General features: G+C 45.6%; 1 protein-coding gene across 2 annotated transcripts in view; it reads right to left on the bottom strand.

Moving 5' to 3' along the window:
• LOC143935654 (uncharacterized) overlaps positions 1-25,853 on the bottom strand; it is a 112,263-nt gene that overhangs the window by 49,775 nt on the left and 36,635 nt on the right. For both annotated transcript variants that reach the window (XM_077459682.1, XM_077459681.1), the window contains exon 7: positions 19,207-19,242. In XM_077459682.1, the coding sequence (XP_077315808.1) occupies positions 19,207-19,242 (36 nt within the window). The remainder of the gene's footprint in view (positions 1-19,206; positions 19,243-25,853) is intronic.

The following is a 25,853-nucleotide window of genomic DNA, read 5'->3' as shown; positions in this document are numbered from 1 at the left end:
ATCAAACCATGTATCCATTAAATGTGTGAAGATACTGTACAACAGACTGAGCAATGTGATCGATCCTCTTTAACCACTTGCCTACTGGGCACTTTTACCCCCTTCCTGCCCAGGCCAAATTTCAGCGCTGTCACACTTTGAATGACAATTACGTGGTCATGCAACACTGTACCCATATTAAATTTGTATAATTTTTTCACACAAATAGAGCTTTCTTATGGTGGTATTTAATCATTGCTGAGTTTTTTTATTTTTTGCTAAATAAACAAAAAAAAGACAATTTTTCTCCTTCACTGATGTGCGCTGATCAGGCTGCACTGATAGGCACTGATGAGGCTGCACTGATGGGCACCAATAGGCTGATTGGATGGGCACTAATGAGGCTGCACTAATGGGCACTGATGAGGCTGCAGTGATGGGCTGCACTGATAAGGCAGCACTGAAAGGCTGCACTGATGGGCACTAATAGGCTGAATGGATGGGCACTGATGAGGCTGCACTTATGGGCACTGATAAGGCAGCACTGATGGGCACTGATAGGCTGATGGGATGGGCACTGATAGGCTGCTTTGATGGGCTGCACTGATGGGCACTAATAGGCTGATCGGTTGGTCACTAATAGATTGGACACAGCTGATCACATTGTAAAGAGCCACTGATTGTCTCTTTACCACGATCTGTGATCAGCAGTGTCTGAGGGATACAGTGATCACAGAGTGCACTTCCGCGGGCGTGATCATGGGAGGACGTCACTTGACGCCCTCCCGGAACTGTCCGGACGCACTACAGCCATCATTCGGCTATAGCACGGTCGGAAAGAGGTTAAAGAAAATCAACCATTTCATTAAAGTTTATCTAAACCGAAGAACAGAAATGTAATACATTGCAGCCCACTAGTCCTTAGAGATGGTGATGGTCTGAAGGAGGTCTAACTGCTGGGGGTGGCCCTGCATACCACCTGCCCTGCATCAGAGTCATGTGTTGGTATAGTACAGGTGAGTTAGTCACCATAAACATGGTGCCAACCCACCCACACCATGGCAGCTCATTGGGCTGGTCCAGGGTAAACCAGGCCCTGTGCTTGTGACGTGCCAAAGGAACCCAGACTGCACCCTGCTTGAAAAATACTGCCTTGGGACATGCAGACATTTGCTTGCATGCTGCCTGTTTCCCTCTGTGGATTCTTATTATATTTTTTTGTTGTCCAATGAATTTTGATGATCGGTAAGCAAAATAAGCATCAGGCACTGGGCTTCTGGTATGAAAACGGAAAATTTATATCAAAATACTTACCGTAATTTTCCTTTCCTGATGGACTCCATGGCAGCCAACGTGTGGGTTTAGTCCCGCCTCCATTACCCTATAGGACGATACTCCCATAAATCTTTGCCGTGTTCGGTAACTATCCTACTCCAGCCATTTGGGAGGGAACTCCTGCTGCCATGGAGTCCATCAGGAAAGGAAAATTACGGTAAGTATTTTGACTTAAATTTTCAGTTTTCCTGACTCCATGGCAGCCAACGTGTGGGAAATAACTCGCCAAAACACACCCGGGTGGGCAGAATGCTGAATAAACAAAGATTTATTTGACACCGTCAATCGACAAAACTTTAACACAAAAGTCAATTGAGGATAGAGCCGCCGGCTCAACACAATAATGAGACATAAAAGGTGTGTATTGAAGACCACGAAGCCGCCCTGCATATAACGCCAGGAGCCACATGGCGAGAGGCCGCCCACGAGGTAGAAAGACTGGTTGAATGCGCCGTTACCGCCCGAGGAGGAGCCAAGCCCTTTTCTCTGTATGCCCACTGGATTGCTTGAACTATCCATGCCGCAATTCATCTGACTGATGCCCTGGTGCCCTTGTTCTTCCCACAGAACAGAACGAACAGGAAATCCGACTGACAGAATGGAGCTGTAGCTTCCAAGTAGGGATGAGCTTCGTGTTCGAGTCGAACATACGTTCGACTCGAACATCGGCTGTTCGCCCGTTCGGCGAATTCCGAACGTTATGGGCCGTTCGCGCCAAATTCGTGTGGCGCTCACGGCCCACAATGCACTGCAATGGCGCAGTGCATTGCTGGCTCATGATTGGCCAAGCGTGCACTGTGACCCCACATGCTTGGCCAATCACAGCGCCGGCAGCGAGGAGAGCCATGATTGGCCACAGGCATCCGGCCTGTGGCCAATCATAGCTCAGGCTGTGTAGTATACACCCCACACTATACAAGGCCGCCAGCGCGGTGGCCTTGTGTAGTGTGTTGGCGTCTGTAGCAGTTAGTAGGTGTTCTGTGTACCTTAAACACAGTATACACCGATCGTTATCGGCCGATTTTTCGTTCTTGCTCTTCTGTAGTGGTTGTTGTCTGCGTGCCCTGACCGCAGTATACACCGCTATATTCACCTATATAGCTAGCGATATATCTATCTTTTATAATAGAGCTTGCAGTCAGTGTTAGGAGATTGTGCGTGCTGTCTGCGTGCTCTGAACGCAGTATACACCGCTATATCCACCTATATAGCTAACTATCTTGCTCGTTTTAAATAGAGCTTTCAGTCAGTGTTAGGAGATTGTGCGTGCTCTGAACGCAGTATACACCGCTATATCCACCTATATAGCTAACTATCTTTGCTCGTTTTAAATAGAGCTTTCAGTCAGTGTTAGGAGATTATGCGTGCTGTCTGCGTGCTCTGAACGCAGTATACACCGCTATATCCACCTATATAGCTAACCATCTTGCTCGTTTTAAAAAGAGCTTGCAGTCAGTTGTAGGAGATTGAGCTACACTTTAAAAATGTACCAGTTGAAAACTACAAACAGATTCAACTTAACACAACAAATCTACACAGTCCCTGTCTTGTTTGCACCACCTGTATACTGCTGTTCTGAGTATATAGGGCCTGGGGGCCACACGCATTTCCTTTTTTTAATATGGGTACGGGGTTCCCCTTAATATGCGTACAAGACCCAAAGGGGCTGGTAATGGGCAGGGAGGGCTTCCCATGCCATTTTTCTCAATGATTTTCAACCATATTGCAGGAACCAGATATAACATTAAAACAGCAAGCAGTTTTAAATGACGTTATTTCCGTTAAATGTCATTTTGTGCAGGCACTGTTCTAAACACGGGAAACACGTGGCACTTCACAGGCATACTACAGACACCCCCAGGCACGATATTTAAAGGAATATTTCACTTTTTTTTTTTCACTTTAATCGTTATTAAATTCAGTGCTCCCCGCCAAAATGGCCATTTTTAAAACTTTTTTTTGCATTGACCCATGTCCCCTGGGGCAGGAGCCAGGTCCCCAAAACCTTTTTAGGACAGTATCTTGCATATTAGCCGTTAAAATTAGCACTTCTAATTTCGAACGTTCGAGTCCCATAGACTTCAATGGGGTTCTAACGTTCGTACGAATTTGGGGTCCGTTCGAAAGTTCTGGTGCGAACCGAACCGGAGGGTGTTCGGCTCATCCCTACTTCCAAGTATAGCTTTAATGAGCGACCAACATCAAGCGGATGAACCTTCGAGGAACCCGAGGACCTGAATGTGGGCAGAGAGATTTCCTGATTCTCGTGAAAAACCGAGGTGACCTTAGGGTTTGACCCCAACATTGGAACTAGGACCACCCTGTCCGGGAAAAATGTTAGAAAGGATTCTTTGACTCCTAGAACCTGGATTTCTGATACCCGCTTTGCCGAGGTGACCGCCTCCAGAAAGGCAGTTTTCAAGGTGAGTTCTCTGATGGAAAGAGACTTATTAAAATGAGAAAAAAAGTCCAGAACTAGTGGTAGGTCCCATTTAGGGAACCTGGGTTTCCTCTGGGGTCTCAGTCTCACTGCACCTTTGAAGAACTGTTGGATAAGGGCATGCTTGGCCCACGAAACCCCTGTAAATGTGGAGATAGCAGAAACTTGAACCCGAAGGGTAAGTCCAAGCCTAATTGCAGAAAACCCAAGACGTCTTGAACTGCAGGTGATGCGTAGGAATTAGTTCTGGAGGACATATAGGATACAAACTTAGCCCAGATCCGTTCACATACTTTATTAGTGCTTCGTCTCCTTGCACTTAAGAGAGTAGGAATGGCCTACTTAGGACACCCTAGTGCTTCCAGCCTTCCCCTCTCAAGAACCAGGCCCTTAACTGTAGGTGAGCCGGACATGGATGGAGAATCGAGCCTTGGGAGAACAGATCCCATCTGGATGGGAGAGGAACCGGGTCCCGGAAACTGAGGAAAGATAGGAGAGGAAACCAAGGCCTGTTGGGCCAATGCGGAATTATTGCTAATACCTCTACTTCTTCCCATCTGAGTCTCCTCAGAAACTGAAAAACAATTGGAATTGGAGGGAAGGCGTATGCCTTGTGGAACCACCACTGCTCTGTTAGGGCATCTATCCCGTAGGCTTGCGGATCCTTGAACCTCGAATAGAACTTTGTTAGCTTCCTGTTGTAATGGGAGGCGAAGAGATCCACTTATGGAGAAATCCCCAGGGTTAGAACCCACTGAAAGACATCTTCGTGAAGGGCCCACTCGTTGTTGTCCAAGTGGACTCGTGAGAGAAAGTCCGCTTGGACGTTGAGAACTCCAGGCACATAGGCTGCCGTTAAGTTGGCCAGATTCTTCTGGGCCCAACGCATGATTGGTTCTACTTCCCACAGCAGAGACCGACTTCTGGTGCCCCCTTGCTTCCTTATGTAGGCTACCACAGTCGTATTGTCCAGCCTGAGGACTACGGATGTTCCCACTATCAGATGCAGAAATGCCAACAACGCTAGGAAGGCTGCACGTAATTCTAGAACATTTGACACTATTCCCAGAGAGGGAAAGTCCCAAATGCCCTGGGCCACTTCCGACAGACAATGCGCCCCCCAACCCTTGTTGCTGGCATCTAACGTCACTGTGATCCATTTGATTGGAAGAAGGGAGTGGCAATTCAGCAGGTTCTCCCGACGAAGCCACCAGAGGAGGGAACCTCTCATGGTCTGAGTGATATCGATGGACTGGACTTTCTCTCCCGACCATTGGCGAAGGAAACCCATCTGAAAGGGGCACATTCTCCATTGTGCCCACTTCTCCATCGGTATGGTGGACACCATAGTGCCTATGATCTTTAGGCAATGAAGAGCACTGAAATGAGAAGAAGAGAGCCAGGCGAATCCTGTCCCGCACTACTGCAACCTTCTCCTCTGGCAGAGAGATGGTATCTCTTGCCGTGTCGAAAAGAGCTCCAAGGAACACGAGAGACGGAACTAACTGGCTTTTCTCCAATTTCAGGAGCCATCCGAATTCCTTGAGGGTTGCGATGACCTGATCCCTGTGTTCCAAGAGACAATCTCTGTCCTGAGCCAGAAGAAGCAAGTCGTCCAGGTAATGATGAAACCGGATTTTCCTGATTCTTAATAATGCCACGACTGCTAGCAGAACCTTCGAGAATGTACGAGGAGAAGTTGACAGACCGAAGGGAAGGCAAGTAAACTGCAAATGAAGCTGGCCTATGGAGAAACGAAAAAATTGTTGGAACTCTGTTGCCACCATGACGTGGAAATAGGCGTCTTTGAGATCTATTGAGACAAGCCAGTCCCCTGGCTGCACTGACTGTTAGATCGTGGACAGAGTTTCCATCTTGAACTTCTCCTTTCTTATGAAGCAATTTAGATGCGTCAAGTCTATTACAGGTCTCCATGCACCGTTCTTCTTCTGGACCAAGAAAAGAGGGGAATACATTCCCATGCCGCTTTGGTTGTTTGGAACGGGAATAGCGGCGCCTTGATCCAACAAATATTTTATGTAGGCTAACGGAATTTGCCTTTTTTCTTCTGACCTTGGAATGGATGTGGGGACACATTTGAGTTTGGGGACACTGCTGAACGTCCAAGTGTGCCCAAAAGAGACCGTCCTGACGGTCCAAAAATCCTGGATCGAGGCCGCCCAGACGTGCCAAAAGTGGAACAAACGAGTTCCTACCCGGACCGTCTGGGTGGGCCCGATCTAAAAAGGAATTGGTAGGCTCCTTTTCCCCCATCGAACTGCTCTTTGCAGATTTTTTGAGAGATGTCTGTCTGGACCTCCAAGATCTAGAGAATTCCCGTCCAGGCCTGTAACTGCATGCCTCCCTGGCACGGTCTTGCTTTCTTGGAAACAATCTCCTTTGACTCTGCAGACGCCTATCCTAGGGGAGAAACCCCGACTTACCCCCAGTGGCCCGAGTTATAGCACTATCCAGCTTATTGCCGAAAAGGGAAGAACCATCAAAGGGAATACGGCACCAAACCTGCTTAGAAGCGGGATCAGCTAGCCAAGGACGGAGCCACAGGGCACGCTTGGCAGTTACAGAGGAGAGCATAACTCGAGCCACCAGCCGGATAATATCAATCGAGGCCTCCCCCAAGAAAGCCGAAGCCAGCCTCAGTTCTTGAATGGGAGAACCCTTGGCAAGGTCTTCTGGGACGTTTCTAAGTGTCTCATCAACACTATCAGACCAAACTTCCATTGCTCTAGATAGAGCCGCTAAGGCCAGAGCTGGTTTACAGGCCATGCCAGCTGTAAGGTAGATCCTCTTCAGGTCAGAATCAATTCTCCTATCCAGAGCATCCTTAAAAGAGACTGTATCCTCTAGAGGAAGGGTCACGTGTCTGACCAGTCTCATTACTGCTGCGTCCACCAGAGGGGAAGACTCCAAATGTTTAACTTCTTCCTCCTTGAAAGGGTAAAGCCTCTGAATCTTGGATAGAAGAGAATTCTTTTTCTATACTTTGCTCTACTCATCCGAGATTACTTCCCCCAACTCAGAGGAAAGGAAAGCTAATACGCTCCTTCTTTAGTTGTTTAAAAAACTTTCTTTGCTTCGCCAGAGCCACTACCGGCTCTTCCCAGTTCAGTGTTTCCTTGATGGCTTTGACCAAAGGAAGGAGCAAGGAAAAGTCAAAACCACAACCAGTCTCTTCTTCCTCAGATTCACTATCTGAGAGGACAGCAGACGGATGGCTAGGCAAAGAGGAATCCCATGTGTCCTGGGCCTAAACATCCCTCCCTGGAGACCTTGGAGACTCTATGGGAGACAAATGGGGGGCTTCAAATTTCTTTAAACTGTCCTTGACCAACTTCTCAACCAGAGACTTCAGTTGTTGGTCAGAGTCACTCCTTTCGCTCGTCGCCTTGACATAGCAGGCTTCACAAAGGGACTTGTCAGCAGGAACATGCGTCCTACACCCCCAACATAATCCTTCAGCTGCATGACTGGAGCAAGCCGTGGAAGGGCGGGATGGTTCCCGGCTACGGTGACTAGTTCTCGCAGGAGAATCATGACGTCTGGATCTGGAAGAGGAATGCCGGCAGTGGGAGATAAGACGAATCACTTCCTCAGTGAGAACTCCGGCGTTGGGTAGACCTAGAAAGGCTGAAAAGGAAAAAAAAACAACTGTGTTAGCGGAACATACACGACTAATGTTCCACTGTCCCCTCCCCCCCCTCCTGGCAGGTAACCCAGGGACAAAATACCTGCTACGAGAGGGCTGGCCCCTAGCAGGCAGCGAGGCATCCAAAATTCTGGAAGGATCCATCAGGGCTGGAATAAAATAGCCCCAATTAAACACAGAGAATAGCTAGGAAAAAAACAGATAGTAAGTCCTTTTCCCCATAAACACATACCTATTGCTGAAGTAATCAGGACTCAGGAATGGCACTGCAGGCTTTGCAAGCATCCCAGAGGCTCTGCAAGCTCTTCTCTGTTTTTAAAACTGCCGTCTAAATGACGTCATCAATTACACCATGAAAATGCTAGTGCGCATGCGCGAAGCCCGCCACGCGGCGGACGAGGAAGTAGCTGGGTGGCTGGAAAGCAAGGAAACCTGCCGCCCAGCTTGCCAGACACACCGCACGAACGGTGTATGGGGAAAACACAGAGAAAATAATAACAGGCACAGAACAACATAGAATGGCTGCCATGGAAGAAAACATAAAGCTCACCACTCCTGTACACGGACACCAGCCGAGGTAGGTCCCCAAACACATGCCGGACTTCTGGGGGGGCGATAGTCACCTGCTAGTAGCTAGGCTCACAACTAAAATGCGGTTTAACCTGTCAGTGACCAGGAATACACCTCTTCATATGCCCCTTTCCATACTCCGCTAGTAGCTAGAGCTTATTGGAAATATGCGACTCCAAGTCGCTCGGCCGGTCCGCTTCGCTGAAAAAAATGCAAGTCTTCAGGGTACAAAAAGACACATGCTAGGTCATTTGGAGGAGGACAAAAAAAAGAACACGGCCTCTGGCAGGGAGCAAAGATTTATGGGAGTATCGTCCTATAGGGTAATGGAGCCAGGACTAAACCCACACGTTGGCTGCCATGGAGTCTGTCAGGAAAACAGAACTTCACTCTCTCAACCAACATTGACTATTTTTAATCCTTATGCTGCCAGCCTTAGTAAATAGGAAAGGTATATCATATTTATTGGTGATGTAAAATTTTGAGTTGTTCTTCCTATGTTATGTCAAGGAGTCTAATTAGCCCTCCTAAGTGTGATCTTGGATCTACAGAATGATCACTCGCTATGTTGTAGTGAAAAAGGATAGGTTAGAATTTGAGTAGTTTAGTAAAGGCAACCAAGCAGGGCTGACACCACTCAGTACACAAAAATGCTGTATGTTGTCAGCTCACAAGAGGGCATTTCTGGCAGATCAGCAGGTATTTGTTCTCTATCTGACGGGTCCAAGGAATAAAAGTTGGGGAAGTAAATGGCTATGTATTGCAGAGATGTACTGCATTTAATTTTACCCCCCCATACACTTTAATACGGTTTCCTCTGAGTGTTCTCGTTCCCTTCCTTCTCTTTTTTTTGTTTGTTTCCATGCAAGTTGTCCCTTGTGCATATATGTCTTGGTCTGCATGACTAAGCACCCGTTCACACCAGTGCAATTTGTCAAGCAATGTGACAGTTCCAAATTGTATGACAAGTCATACCCCATTGTTCACAATGGAACCACTCAAATCGCCAAAACTCAGGTCACAGTGACACTGAAAAAGGTTACTGCAGTACTTTTTGCTGATTTCATTGTGACTTGCATAGACTTTTGTTGTATGAAGTCGCAAGCCACAATGGAATTGCCAGTGCAAATCGCAATGATGTGTGACTTTCAAGTTGCGCTGAAGTAGTACACTGATCCCTTTTTCTTCCACTTTTGTGCTATAAATAGTGGGAAAAAAATGCGTGACTATGTAATCCTAAGGAACTCTTCCACTGCGGGTCTGACGCATTTAGTTAAAAAAAAATAAAAAATAAAAAAAAAAAAAAAAAGTACCAAAAACATACTCCCCCATTGAAATACATTGAAAACATGGCAAAAACGCATCAAAAACACACGCCACAAACGTGATAACATTTAGGCAAAAATGCATATGTGTTTTTGCTATGGATCAGTGTGAAAGTGAACTAAAGCTGGCCATACATGCTTTAAAATTCTCTTATTTCATTTAAATTTAATTTAATTTAAATGTAAAATTCTCATGGACTGAACTAGAGAAATCCAATGATTTTCCCAATCTATGCTAAGCAGTGTGGATAGAGGAAGGTCAGCTGACAGATATGTATTTAGGAACCACTGCTCCAGTGGCTGCTGAATCCCCAAACAGTGCTTGCACTCCAAGAAATTCCAGTTTCAGCAGATTTAGCAGTTAAAAATTGAGCAGTGTATGGCCAGCCTAAATGGGGAGATTATAAGCTTCCTTAGCAGGAGACTCTCAGCTCCATGTCTGATTGTCTATGTACGCTGTAAAGCCTCATGTACACTTTGGCTATCTCTCCTACACGTCTTGTAAACAAGAGAGGGCGCCTCCATCTAAGTGTGAACTGTTTATTTGCATAAAATTAAAAATAAAAGTATTACACTCACTGGATAATAAGAAGGAATCGGCATGTCTACAATATGAACAAAGTCTATGGATCAGCAGAGATCTTTTTTGGTTTGACAAAGGGGCAGAGCCACCCGCCCGGCAGCAATTGTCTGCACTTAGGGATGACATCACTCTGTACATGGGGGGCATGGTTAGGAAACACCTAACCATACCCCCCTGTACAGAGTGAGGTCTTCTCTAAGTGCAGATGATCGCTGCCGAGCGGGTGGCTCTGCCTCTTTGTCAAACCAAAAAAGATCTCTGCTGAGCAAGTGGAAGAGACCCGGCAGCTGCCGCACAAGTCGGACAGCTTGCCTTCCAGCTCCCAGCACCACAGTAGTTCTCATCTTCTTCCATTCAGCCGCTTCCCCGCTAAACTCTGCATACTCCGGCCACTTACCTGCTGATCTTTGCTGCTCCGTAAGTGACCTCATTCATATTGAGGACGTGCCGATTCCTTCTTATTATCCAGTGAGTGCAATACTTTTATTTAGAATTTTATGCAAATAAAACAGTTTATATTTAGATGGAGGCGTCCTCTCTTATGTACATTAGGTTAAAGTGTTTGTTACCCCAACGCTTCACATTCCTGATATGTGTCTGCTGTACCATGTACTTGTAGGAGAAAGTATCCTGTTCTCCTTTATGTGAAATTACTGGGGATTCTGCCAGTCCCTCTGCTTTCCGATTAAAAACTGACCACACTAAGCAGCAGAGCACACCATGGTCAGTTCTCTAGCTATGGTGAGAAATCAGTCTGCTCTCCTCCAATGATCAGACTTGTTCTGACATACCTCCCCTGCACAGCCATTCTGGGAGGCTCAGTGTGCCATTGCTTCTCCTCCCCCAGCTCTTATGCACCTGAGGACAGAGGGAATGTGATCACTTAGAAAAAAAAAAAAAAAAAGGAAAAAAGATGTTTGTCATGTTTTCTTTTTTTTTATATCTATACAAAATGTTTTGCCTTTAATTTCTATTTGAAACTCAATGGGTTGTTTTACAAGGTAATCGTTTACAATCACTTTAACTCTAGATCTGGCTCAGGGGAGCTGCTACAACCATACCACCGTCTACAGTCACTGTTTTCTTATAATCTCTCATTCTAATTTTGTTATTGGGGGTCACAGCAGTGCCATCATTTTGCACCTTCTCTCTCCTAGATGCCTGTCCTAGTCAGTGGCATTTAAAAAAGAAAAACGGAAAAAAAAAAAAAAAAAACCTTGACGCTTGTAAATGCGTGTATTTAGGTGCATCATTCGCTTGCAGGTTAAATCAGCTAACTAGCCAGAATAATAATTTATCCTGCCTACTAAAATGAATTAACACTTAAGCATTAAATATACACATTAACCTCCCTGGCGGTATGATTATTTCAGATTTTAGGTGCATGAAAATTTGGCGTTTTATATTTTAGGCCTCCAATTCTTAGAAATAATTCACTTAAATCCATCCAAACAAGAGTCTAATAGACATCCCGGGTATGATAAAATTAGAAATATGAAATCATAAATGGATTTATATATATATATATATATATATATATATATATATATATACACACACACACATATATACACACACACACACACACACACACACACACAGTGCCTTGCGAAAGTATTCGGCCCCCTTGAACTTTTCAACCTTTTGCCACATTTCAGGCTTCAAAACATAAAGATATAACATTTTAATTTTTTGTGAAGAATCACCAACAAGTGGGACACAATTGTGAAGTGGAACGAAATCTATTGGATATTTTAAACTTTTTTAGCAAATAAAAAACTGAAAAGTGGTGCGTGCAAAATTATTCGGCCCCTTTACTTTCAGTGCAGCAAACTCACTCCAGAAGTTCAGCGAGGATCTCTGAATGATCCAATGTTGTCCTAAATGACTGATGGTGATAAATAGAATCCACTTGTGTGTAATCAAGTCTCTGTATAAATGCACCGGCTCTGTGATAGTCTCAGGGTTCTGTTGAAAGCGCAGAGAGCATCATGAAGACCAAGGAACACACCAGGCAGGTCCGTAATACTGTTGTGGAGAAGTTTAAAGCTGGATTTGGATACAAAAAGATTTCCCAAGCTTTAAACATCCCAAGGAGCACTGTGCAAGCGATCATTTTGAAATGGAAGGAGTATCAGACCACTGCAAATCTACCAAGACCTGACTGTCCCTCTAAACTTTCAGCTCAGACAAGGAGAAGACTGATCAGAGATGCAGCCAAGAGGCCCATGATCACTCTGGATGAACTGCAGAGAACTACAGCTGAGGTGAGAGAGTCTGTCCATAGGACAACAATCAGTCGTACACTGCACAAATCTGGCCTTTATGGAAGAGTGGCAAGAAGAAAGCCATTTCTCAAAGATATCCATAAAAAGTCTCGTCTAAAGTTTGCCACAAGCCACCTGGGAGACACACCAAACATGTGGAAGAAGGTGCTCTGGTCAGATGAAACCAAAATCGAACTTTTTGCCCACAATGCAAAACGATATGTTTGGCGTAAAAGCAACACAGCTCATCACCCTCAACACACCATCCCCACTGTCAAACATGGTGGTGGCAGCATCATGGTTTGGGCCTGCTTTTCTTCAGCAGGGACAGGGAAGATGGTTAAAATTGAGGGGAAGATGGATGCAGCCAAATACAGGACCATTCTGGATGAAAACCTGTTGGAGTCTGCAAAAGACCTGAAACTGGGACGGAGATTTATCTTCCAACAAGACAATGATCCCAAACATACAGCAAAATCTACAAAGGAAAGGTTCACAAATAAACGTATCCAGGTGTTAGAATGGCCAAGTCAAAGTCCAGACCTGAATCCAATTGAGAATCTGTGGAAAGAGCTGAAAACTGCTGTTCACAAACGCTCTCCATCCAACCTCACTGAGCTCAAGCTGTTTTGCAAGGAAGAATGGGCAAGAATTTCAGTCTCTCAATGTGCAAAACTGATAGAGACATACCCCAAGCGACTTGCAGCTGTAATCGCAGCAAAAGGTGGCTCTACAAAGTATTAACGCAAGGGGGCCGAATAATTTTGCACGCCCCACTTTTCATTTTTTTATTAGTTAAAAAAGTTTCAAAAATCCAATAGATTTCGTTCCACTTCACAATTGTGTCCCACTTGTTGGTGATTCTTCACAAAAAATAAAATTTTTATATCTTTATGTTTGAAGCCTGAAATGTGGCAAAAGGTTGAAAAGTTCAAGGGGGCCGAATACTTTTGCAAGGCACTGTGTATGTGTATGTATATATATATATATATATATATATATATATATATATATATATATAAAAAACTAATAATCCAAATAAATAACTATAAATAATTATAACAAATAATATAATAATAAAAATTATTCAATAATGTAATCGAATCAAAAACACTGAAATATGCTGAGTTGCAGAATTGTCGCTGTCATTACTTTTAGTGTTTGATGACGAATTTCCTCACAAATTACTATCGATCAATTCTGCGAGTGATTCTTGTCGCTGTTTTCTAGCTGGTCTATAACCACTTTTGATGTAAACTGACTTTTTTAGTTGCTATGGACAATCTCCAGTTTCCTGGCATAAAGAACAGTATTTATAATATAAAACTGCATGCACTGGACAACCCACTAGGGACAAAGGGGTAATTATGTAATTATTTGATACAGTATACTGTAATCTTACAGATTACAGTACTGTATCTATACTGTGTTTTTCACTTTTTGAATTTGGCGCCGAACTCCGTCCCCGTGCGTTGCAACGCTCACAGGGAACGGAGCTCTGCGCTGTCACAGATCGAGCGGAGGATCGATCTCTGGATCTAGGGGACAAGGTAAGTAACCTCCTCCATGGATCCAGCAATGCAATCCCGAGTCTGGCTCGGGAATACCGCTTATGGTAATGAAATCTTACCCCGAGCCAAACTCTGGAATACCGCCAGGGAGGTTAAAAGGATATTAAAGTCTTTTTTTTTTGTTAAAAATAGCAAAGATGTTATACTTGCCTGCTCTGTGTAATCGTTTTGCAAGGGGCAGCCCAGATCCTCCTCTTCTTGGGTCCCTCTTTGGCGCTCCTGGCCCCTCCCTCCTGTTGAGTGCCCCCACAGCAAGCAGCTTGCTATGGGGCACCCGAGCTGAGCCACTACTCTGTGTGTCCATTCAGACATGGAGCCACGGCCCGGCCCCACCCCCTCCAATGGCACCCTATTGCTGTCTCAGCCAATGAGGAAGGGAGTCCCGGGCAGCCGAGCCTCTCGTACAATATCGCTGGATAGAGAGGGGTATTAGGGGGGCTGCTGCACAAAGAAGGCTTTTTATCTTAACCACTTACAGACCAGACCATTTTGCTGGTCAAAGACCAGACCACTTTTTGCGATTCGGCACTGCGTCGCTTTAACTGACAATTGTGAGGTCGTGCGACGTGGCTCCCAAACAAAATTGACACAGTATTGATCACGGTATTTGATCACCCCTGCGGTTTTTCATTTTTTGCGCTATAAACAAAAATAGAGCGACAATTAAAAAAAAAAAAACGCATTATTTTTTACTTTTTGTTATAATAAATATCCCCCAAAAATATGCAAAACATTTTTTTTCCTCAATTTAGGCCGATACGTATTCTTCTACATATTTTTGTTAAAAAAAAAATCACAATAAGCGATTATTGATTGGTTTGCGCAAAAGTTATAGCGTTTAAAAAACAGGGATAGTTTTATGGCATTTTTATTAATTTTTTTTATTATTTATTTTTTACTAGTAATGGCGGCGATCAGCGATTTTTATTGTGACTGCGACATTATGGCGGACACATCGGACATTTTTGACACATTTTTGGGACCACTGTCAGTTATACAGCAACCACTGCTATATAAATGCAGTGATTCCTGTGTAAATGACACTGGCAGTGAAGGGGTTAACCAGGGGGTGGCAGTGTAGGGGTTAAGTGTTCCTAGGGGTGTGTTACTAACTGTGGGGGGTTGGGCTTTCATTTAGTGAACACTGATCTCTGCTCCAATCACATGGAGCAGAGATCAGCGTCACTAGTTGCTAGGCAGAATGGAGAAATGCTGTTTAAAACGGCACTTCTCCATTCAGCCATCCCGTGAGACGATCGCGGGTATGCCTGCGGCGTAAAATCAAGTAAAATCGTACCTGTGCATCCAGGTGGATTATACCACGTTTTTTTTCAGGACACATTGGGCATTCAATTGGTGGTAAATAGTAATGGATATCTCCTGATTTTTTTTATTTTTTATTATTATCATCAAAGGAAAACTGGCCTAAAATAGACACATTTTCTTTTTAATAGTAGCTGTAAATTTCTTGATATTACCGTAACCTTCCACCAAAGAACAACCCAAAATCATTTTTCCTGCTCCTGACGATTGCAGCAATACCATATATTTGTATGTTATTTTTTGTTTGTATCCGTAGTACAGCCCAGAGACAATAGTGCACATTTTGTTTTGTTTTTATCCTACCTAAAAACACACACTGACACTAATTAAAGCGGTAGTAAACCCGCACATTTTTTTTTTTTTTTTTTTAAACCTGCAAAGCAAAAGGCATAATGAGCTAGTATGCACCGCATACTAGCTCATTATGAAATACTTACCTTAGAACGAGGCCCCGACATCTGGCCCAATCCACGCCGAGGGAGCTGACATGCTCCCTCTGCGTTTCTTCCGGGTATCGCGGCTCCGGCGCTGTGAGTGGCCGGAGCCGCGATATCGTCACTCCCGCGCATGCGCGTGGGAGATTTCATTCTGGCCGGCCGGCCACTGCCGGATTTTCAGGCCGAGAATCCCCTTGTGCGCATGCGCCGCTGCAGTCAGCGGCGCATACCGAGGGGAATATCTCCTACACCGTACAGGTTTAGTAGATATTTTTTTTACCTACAGGTAAGCCTTATTATAGGCTTTCCTGTAGGCAAAAGTTAAAAAATTAAGTATACAACCACTTTAACCACCTCCCACCCGCCCTATAGCCGAATGACGGCCGTAGAGCAGGCGGGTTCCTTCGCCTGGCCGTCCCTGGACGGCCTTGTGTTTACTTCCGCAATGCACGCCGCCTGGGGCGCGCATCGCGGAAGTTTTGTATTCGCCGTGTCTCCCGGAGACAGGCAAATACAGATCGCCGTGAATGGCCAATCAAAGCGGCCGTTCACAGCGCGATCGCAGCTGCCAATGGGAGATGATCTCAAATGTAAACATATGAGATCATCTCCCATTGCCGTGTCTCTCCCTCCTCACACAGAGACAGCGTGTGAGGAGAGAGAGGATCTGTAAGTCAGCCCCAGTGCCAACTGTCAGCCCCAGTGCCATCTGTCAGCCCTAGTGCCAGTGCCATCTGTCAGCCCAGTGCCATCTGCCAGTAGTGCCAGTGCCACCTGCCAGCGCCAGTGCCACCTGCCAGCGCCAGTGCCACCTGCCAGCGCCACCTGCCAGTGCCAGCGCCAGTGCCACCTGCCAGTGCCAGTGCCACCTGCCAGCGCCAGTGCCATCCGTCAGGCCCAGTGCCGTCAGCCCCAGTGCCGCCAGTGCCGTCAGCCCCAGTGCCGCCAGTGCCAGTGCCACCACCTGCCAGTGCCACCTGCCAGCAGCAGTGCCACCTGCCAGCACCAGTGCCACCTGCCAGCACCAGTGCCATCCGTCAGCCCCAGTGCTGTCAGCCCCAGTGCCGTCAGTGCCGCCAGTGCCACCTGCCAGTGCCACCTGCCAGCACCAGTGCCACCTGCCAGCACCAGTGCCATCCGTCAGCCCCAGTGCCATCCGTCAGCCCCAGTGCCACCTGCCAGCGCCAGTGCCATCCGTCAGCCCCAGTGCCGTCAGCCCCAGTGCCGCCAGCCCCACGTGCCAGTGCCACCTGCCAGTGCCACCTGCCAGCGCCAGTGCCACCTGCCAGCGCCATCCGTCAGCCCCAGTGCCGTCAGCGCCAGTGCCACCTGCCAGTGCCACCTGCCAGTGCCACCTGCCAGTGCCACATGCCAGCGCCAGTGCCACCTGCCAGCGCCATCTGCCAGCCCCATTTGCCAGAGCAATTAGCCAGAGCAAATAGCCAGCACCATCTGCCAGTGCCAGCCCCAGTGCCATCTGTCAGCGACATCTGCCAGCCCCATCTGCCAGCCCCATCTGTCAGCCCCATCTGTCAGCCCCATCTGTCAGCCCCATCTGCCTCCAGTGCCATCTGCCTCCAGTGCCATCTGCCTCCAGTGCCATCTGCCTCCAGTGCCACGTGTCGTCAGTGCCACGTGGGGTCACTTTGTGGGCATTTCCATTGTCCTGGTGCTCCAGGGCCTTCAAAAATTTAATAGGTGGTTGAGAAATGAAATGTGTAATTTATGCTCCTAGAACGCCTGATGGTGCTATTTCAATATTGGGCCTCTGTATGTGGCCAGGCTGTGTAAAAGTCTCACACATTTGGTATCGTAATACTCAGAAGGAGTAGCAGAACGTATTTTGGCGTGTCATTTGTGGTATACACATGCCATGTGAGAGAAATAACCTATTACATTGAAAATTTTGTGAGAAAAAAAAAAAATCTTCATTTTGCAAAGAATTGTGGGAAAAAGATGACAACATCAAAAACCTCACCATGCATCTTACTAAATACCTTGGAATGTCTACTTTCCAAAAAGGGGTCATTTGGGGGGTATTTGTACTTTCCTGACTTGTTCGGGTCGCAAGAAATGAGATAGGCCACCAGTACATCAGGTGTGATCAATTTTGTGCGATTCGCACCACAGCTTGTAGACTCTCTAACTTTCACAAAAAACAAATAATATCCACTAATTTGGGTTATTTTTACCAAAGATATGTAGCAGTATAAATTGTGGCCAAAATTTATGAAAAAAAAAATTATAATTTGCAAAATTTTATCACAGAAACAAAGAAATATGCGTTTTTTTTTTCAAAAATTTTTGGTCTTTTTTCATTTATAGCGCAAAAAATAAAAACCCCAGAGGTGATCAAATACCACCAAAAGAAAGCTCTATTTGTGGGAAAAAAAGGACACAAAATTCATTTGGGTACAGTGTTGCATGACTGAGTAATTGTCATTCAAAGTGTGAGAGCACCAAAAGCTGAAAATTGGTCTGGTCAGGAAGGGTGTTTAAGTGCCCAGTAAGCAAGTGGTTAAACAAAATAACCCCAATTGTATCTCTCTTCTCCATTCATAAGCCCCATACACACTATCAGATTTTCTGCTGTTTTTTGTCTTCAGATTTACCAAAACCATGTAGTACAAGGGCCTGCCCGATTGCACACACATTGAAACTCCTAAGGTTTGACCTCATATTATATGGTTTTGGTAAATCTGAAGAAAAAAATCAGCAGAAAATCTGATAGTGTGTATGGGGCTATAGATAGTGAGAAAACATGGGGACAGGCTTCACAGTAACTGATCGCTTTGGTAGCTATTCAGAGGCTATCACAGCAATCAGGTGACCCGGAATTGGGTTTTCCGGGTCTCGATCGTTAGTACGGAGCCCTGGGCTCTCAGTGAGAACCTGGTCTCTGTGCTGGGATCGTGAAGCGCTCCCAGCACAAAGGGAAATACACAAGTATGCGGCCCCACGGAAAAAAAAAGCCCAGTCTAGTGGGGCTGCATATTTGGGTGAGGTCGGCGTTAAGGGGTTAAACTGAAAGCAAACATTATATTGTAGCTGGCTAATTCTTAGTTGTGATGGCTGCATTTGTTTTCTTTTATTTTGATCTGGTGATCTGGCCAATAAGTCTGTTGTTGTTCAAAAGAACAAAGCGCTCCAGCAGTTACAGGGATGAGACAAACCATTTAACACTGACAGGGGTGCTTAAAATAAATCAGCCTTTATTTATGTAAAACATTTATCCAAAAAAGGAAACGAAAACAGTTTGCTGTAACTGATTATAATGTATTAGCTGGAGTTCAGATTCAATTTGTTAGTGAATTAAAATCTGCTAGTACATCTAACACTCCCATACCCCCAGACTGCTGTCCAAATGTGCTCAAACAGCTAGAGTGAGGACACTAATACAGGAGGTGAGTCCAAGTGCCTGAAACATGTTAGTACAAGGGTGTTGTGCAATGTAAAAGAGCCTGATTGCCACACAGTGCTGTCACCACCAGTAGTTCATTGGTCTTCCTGCCCATACCAGAGCAGAATTTTTTTTTTAATCTGCGCATTAATTATTTATTATTATTTTTAAGGTGAACTTTTAAGGTGAGTCTTTAATTCGGCATTTAAATTTACAGTTAGAATTACAGCTATGAAATACTTTTTAACAGACAAATCTAAAGCCACCACCATGGAAGAGATTCTACAAATCAGCAAGGATAATATTTACCGGTATAAGCCAGCTCTCATCAAGGAAGCTTGAATTCTGGAAAAAAAATTAAAAAATACCAGAATTACACATTACTAAAATAACCAGCAATGACAAGTTTATGTATGCATGCTCCCAGAACCCTCTGCATACATGTCTTCAATTAAGCTGAACGCAAATATTATCTAAATACAAGAGTCATTTGTATTCTTCCTCGAATCTTGGTATATTTTTTATTTCTTCCAGATCTGTGCAGTAATCCAGGGTAAAACTTTGCCTCCTGTTATAAAGACCAGTCACTGCTGTTCTCTCTCCTTGTGCAGGGTAACTGGTCTTTTCTCCGCCCCCTCCTGTAGTTTTCTCTTGGCAGCCTGTAGTGGGTGGGGTCAACTGGGTCCCTCCCACAGCTCTGCTCTCTGCACAGATGATATTACCACTACTTTACCATGGTAATATCTGCGTTTAGAAAGGCATTTCGTGCACATAAAGTTTATTTATATCCCTGGTGGCTATTGAGGAATAGATTTAAATGAATATTTTGCACCCAGAGTTCAACTATAGGTGTTTATTCCCTGTATTTGCAGATATTTAGAAATTAAATACTTAGGCTATGTTCACACTGATCCAACACGAAAGTCTTACAACTTCTGATCCGACTTTGCCCTGCGACTTCATGTCTGACTTCCATGCAACTTCAATGAACGAGATCCAACTTTGATCCGACCATACCAGGCCCTTTGAGAGTGGTATGGATTTTGACGCCAAAAAAAAATAAATGGCGTGGGGTCCCATCTAAAATTCATGGCAGACCCTTATCCAGGCAGCATGCTCAGATAAAAGGTCTGATATGTATTTTGGGGGGACTCCACGCCATTTACATTTTTTTTTGGCAGGTGGGGGGGGGGGAGGGGGCAACAAGGGCCTTTTCCCGACAACCCGGGGTGGTGGTCGTGGGGGTCTGTGGGCAGGGGGCTGATCGTAATCTGAAAGCCCCCAAATTCCACCCCTCATATGGGATACCTATTCACCAAAAAAAAAAAAAAAAGGAGTGTAGTGTTAGAAAAAACAAGAGACGGGTTTCGAAAAGTCCTTTATTAAAAATGAAGAATTTCCCCCATCGTAGCTCCGTGTCTTCTTCCTCTGGTCTTCTCCCTCCGCCGACCCTGTCCTCCTCAGACGCTAGCTCCCGCTGTTGTGTCAGCTCTGGTGTCTGGCAGTTCTTATATAGCCATGGGACGTGCCCATTCGGTGACGTCATCATGAGACTCCATCTCTTGTGTGTCACCCACCCACTCCCCATGTTGACGGCATGTGGCCTGGTATGGTCCAGGAGGGGGGGGGGGGGGGGAATAGTGGGTGCTCGCTTGTCCCCCCACCCCCACCCAACACGGCCAGTTTAATCAGCATTGCCCAGCTGGTGACCTGACTCTTCTATGCTACACTTGAGCAGCACAGCTAAGTCTTCTCCCTGCCCCTAGCCTGTGACTGGACAATAAGGGAGCAGCAGCATACCAGCTTTCTCAGTTCTCTCATCCTGTCAGCATGTACCATATGCTGTCTGTCTATTAGGCCTGCGCACAGGGTGTGCCGGTGGTGCCTGAGCACACCTTAATCACCCCGTGCAGTGTCGATTCTCCCTGATTTCTGCTCCCCCGTCCCTTCTTCCCCCTGCAGCACTGCCTCCTTCCCCCCTCTCCTCTCCTGCTGGCAGATGTGGGGGATGTTTCAGGACTGAGAGCAGGGGAAGGGGCCGGTAACTATTTCATTTACAGGCCACTTCTGTTTCTGAATGAACACAGTGAATGATCTGTACCAGTCACTACTGTGTTCATTCTTCTTAACTGAAGCATAATAAACTATGTTTACTATGCTTCAGTTTGTGAATGAACAGGAAGCCACTCAGCGCAGAGCTCTTCCCATTCATTCACGGTTCAGTGCAGCTGAGGCTGTGGGGAGATCGCTGTCCTCACTCCCTTTCTCTGTCTCGGAAGTAGGACATCAGGGGCTGGTTTAGACTCTTGATCCGTCACCAAAGCCCCCCCAAAGGGGCTCATAAAAAAATGCTCTGCTGACACTGTCCACTGCTCTGCTGATATACACGCATGTGTGTTTGTGCTCTGGGGTGCACACACTAATGCAATAGGCTGCGCACACCAATGACTGATCCCTTATGAGGTCAGTCTCAGTGCTGCTGTACAGAGGATTACAGGAAGCTTATACCAAGCCAAATTCAATTCTTTACACTAGCTGCATTCCAAACACATTCATTTGTCTTTTGCAATGAGCACATAACATCTGATTTCAAGGGACTGTCCCTGATTTGGAACAAAGTCTCTCTGTCCCTCATTCCTCCTCATTTGTCCCTCATTTTGGTCTGAGAATATAAAAGTATAAAAAAAGTATTTCCCAGTGCTAAACCTGTCATCTGATTTCTAAATTGTTGCATTTGTAAGTTCAAAAAGCCAATATAAAGGAAAAGTGGTAAAAAGCACTTATGGGTTTAACCGATTATTTTTTTTGTACAATTTAGGGTTAGGGTTTCCCCTAGAAGAACAAGGTTAGGACTCAGGGATTGGAACAGGGACCTCCCCCAAAGGTCAAAGGTCAGAAGGTGCGTCCCCCAGAGGTCAAAGGTCAAGGGTTGGGCTGACCCACCCCCACCAAAGTGTTCCACCTACCCCAACTAAGTCTGGACTTGAACAAGTCGAGGTAAGTGCTTTGCGCTTGGAGGGTTCTCCTTTAAGGGGGTGTGGCAGGGGTGTGTCCGTTGCCTGCCTAGATGTCCTAGGGGGGTGTGTCCTTTTGCTGATAGATGTCCCACCTAGGGGGTGTGTCCTTTGCTTGCCTAGATGTCCTAGGGGGTGTGTCCTTTTGCTGATAGATGTCCCTCATTCCCATCTCAAAAAGCTGGGAGGTATCTGTACCATCTCCTCTGATCTCCCATCAGCTACAGTATGTAAAAAAGGGCCTGCCTGATTTGATACAAATTGAATGCATTGTTCAGGTTGGGTCCCCCTATTCTATAGTTCTGCTAAGTGTAAAAAGGAGATTGTACAATCAGATTGCATATTGTATGGCCATCTTTATAGAAGTACATAGGAGGGAGTGGATGGAGACATTCAGCTCTCAGGCTCCATTCACATCCCTGCGTAGCAGGAACTCACATTCCCGCACAAGCTTTTTTGGGGGTGTTTTGGGACATTTTCACTCCCCAAAAATAGGGCAGCCCAATCCGGAGCGAAGCGTGGTGCCTGCTACCAGTGCTTTGGGTACCTTTAACATGTAATGGCAATGCAAGCGCGATGTGCATTTGCAGCACATTTTTGAAACGCAAGGCAAATTGCGCATTATATGTGCAGGTTGCCATGCATTCAGAAATGCACAGATATAAACACACAGTAATTTCACATTCAGGCCTATTCATACCTAGCGTAGTGGGAGCACACTTTTTTTTGGATCATTTTTCCTGCAACAATCAAAGGGCCACCCATTGATTTCACGTTTTTTTACTGTGCGTTTTTCTGTGTAGACGCTCATTTTTTCACATGGCAAAAAATATATATATCACACACACGTAAATGATATACATGTGTATGTCCTGTGGTGTAAAACTAAGTCATAGCAAGACTTCAGCCAATATAAATCTGCCCTCCAAAAATACCATTCCTGCCTCCACGCTGCCAAACAGACCTACTTTATCACTCTCATTAACACCCTCTCACGCAGTCCCCGTCAACTCTTTTCTACCTTTACCACTCTACTTCTTCCTCCACTACCCCCACCAACTTACTCACTGCCCAGGAGATTGCTTATCACTTCAAAAATAAGATTGAGACGATTCGTCTTGAGATCTCCGCTCTACAGACATCTCCCTCACCTTACACTCCCTGTCCTCCTGCACAATCAATACTTTCCTCTTTTGACCCAGCTACTATAGAGGAAGTCACTAAACTTTTTTTCTAATGCCCACCTAACCTCCTGCCCCCTGGACCCTGTTCCTTCTCAAATACTATGGTCACCATCTGACTCAATCCTACACTCCTTAACTCATATCTTCAACCTCTCACTCTCTACTGGCATCTTCCCCAACCCTCTAAAACATGCACTAGTCACTCCCATACCAAAAAAGGCCTCAGACCCCACCAATCTTAACAACCATCTCTTTACTCCCTTTTGCCTCCAAACTCCTTGAACGTTTAGTCTACAACCGACTGAGCAACCACCTCATTGAAAATAACCTTCTCGATCCTCTTCAGTCTGGATTTCCCCCACAGCACTCCACAAAAACCGCCCTTCTAAAACTCACTAACGACTTGCTAACAGCCAAAACCAATGGTCATTATTCCATACTCTTACTCTTGGACCTTTCTGCTGCCTTTGATACAGTTGACCACATCCTCCTCCTCAAAAAACTCAATTTGCTTGGTCTCCAAGGCTGCACTCTCCGTTGGTTTGAATCTTGCCTATCTCATCGCACCTTCAGTGTCACTTAGAACTCCACTTCCTCTTCTCCAACTCCCCTTTCCGTTGGGGTCCCCCAAGGTTCTGTCCTTGGACCTCTACTATTCTCAATCTACACGTCCTCCCTGGGTCAGCTGACAGCCTCCCATGGCTTTCACTACCATTTATATGCTGATGACACCCAAATCTATCTCTATGCCCCTCAGCTCACCCCATCAATCTCCTCACGCATCACTGATCTACTAACAGACATATCACCCTGGATGTCACACCACTTCCTCAAACTTAATCTATCTAAAACTGAGCTCTTAATATTTCCTCCCCCACGTGCCCCTTCGCCTGACTTCTCTGTCAAGATCAATGGCACATCTATCAGTCCATCCCCACATGCCAGGGTGCTCGGGGTAACCTTAGACTCCGAACTGTCCTTTCAGGGCCACATACAAGCCCTGTCCAAATCATGCCGCCTTAGCCTCCACAACATTTCCAGCATATGCCCCTTTTTAACTAATGACACCACCAAGCTTCTAATTCACTCCCTGGTCATCTCTTGAGGCGAGAGATGACCTCGAGCCATCCATAACTCTACCCCTAGTTACATCACTAACCTAGTCCCAAAATACCAACCAAGCCGCTCTCTTTGGTCAGCCCAAGACCTCCTGCTCTCTTGCTCCCTTGTCACCTCCTCCCATGCTCGCCTCCAGGATTTCTCCAGAGCCTCTCCCATCCTTTGGAACTCCCTACCCCAATCTGTCCGACTGTCCCCTAATCTATCCATCTTTAGACGATCCCTGAAAACCCTTCTCTTCAAAGAAGCCTATCCTGCTTCTAACTAACATTGTTTTACTTCCTCCATCAGCTCATCCCCCCCCACAGCTATTACCTTTTGTATCAATTGCCCCTTCCTTTTTAGATTGTAAGCTCTAACAAGCAGGGCCCTCTGATTCCTCTTGTACCAAATTGTAATGTAACTGTAATGTCTGCCGTCATGTTGTAAAGCGCTGAGCAAACTGTTGGCGCTATATAAAACCTGTATAATAATAATAATAATAATAATAATAATGTCCTCCCAAGTGTATGACTTTCTTTACTTTGCTGCTATGGGCTCTAGCCCCAGATCTTTTGTAGACCTAGCAACGCCCCTGCCTCTAGGGTCTCTTCTGTTAAAAAAACCCTGCCTGTCAGCGGATTTTGGCATGTGGGAATTTCCAACTACTTTAACGATTTGCCTACTGGCCACTTTTACCTCCTTCCTGCTCAGGCCAAACTTTCAACTTTCAGCGCTGTCGCACTTTGAGTGACAATTGCGCGGTCATGCAATGCTGTATCTAAACTACATTTTTATAATTTTTTTTTTTTCAGACAGATAGAGCTTTCTTTTGGGAGGTATTTAACCACTTCCCGACCAGCGCACGGCGATGTACGTAGACAGAATGGCACGGCCAGGCATATTGGTGTACAGGTACGTCCAATATTCAATGCCGCCCTGCCATCGGGAGCGCGCCGCCGGCGGCGCGCTCCCACGCTGGTCGGGACCCCCGTGAGTTCGGTCGCGGGACCCGCGGACTCGATCGCCGCGGGCATCCCCGCGATCGTCTCACGGAGTGGCCGAATGGAGGAAATGCAGAGTAAACAGCATTTCTCTATTCTGCCTAGCAACTAGTGACGCTGATCTCTGCTCCACGTGATTGGAGCAGAGATCAGTGTTCACTAAATGAAAGCCCAACCCCCCCACAGTTAGTAACACACCCCTAGGAACACTTAACCCCTACACTGCCACCCACTGGTTAACCCCTTCACTGCCAGTGTCATTTACACAGGAATCACTGCATTTATATAGCAGTGATTACTGTATAAATGACAATGGTCCCAAAAATGTGTCAAAAATGTCCGATGGGTCCCCCACAATGTCGCAGTCACAATAAAAATCGCTGATTGCCGCCATTACTAGTAAAAAAAAATAATAATAAAAAATTAATAAAAATGCTATAAAACTATCCCTATTTTGTAAACGCTATAACTTTTGCGCAAACCAATCAATCAATAATCGCTTATTGCGTTTTTTTTTACCAAAAATATGTAGAAGAATACGCATCGGCCTAAACTGAGGGAAAAAAATGTTTTTTTTATATATTTTTGGGGGATATTTATTATAACAAAAAGTAAAAAATAATGCGTTTTTTTCAAAATTGTCGCTCTATTTTTGT

This window comes from Lithobates pipiens, unplaced genomic scaffold (assembly GCF_037356315.1).
Source record: "Lithobates pipiens isolate NorthernLeopardFrog02 unplaced genomic scaffold, aLitPip1_a1.2 Scaffold_28, whole genome shotgun sequence".
Taxonomy (NCBI): domain Eukaryota; kingdom Metazoa; phylum Chordata; class Amphibia; order Anura; family Ranidae; genus Lithobates; species Lithobates pipiens.
This window is presented reverse-complemented; position numbering and strand designations above follow the sequence as displayed.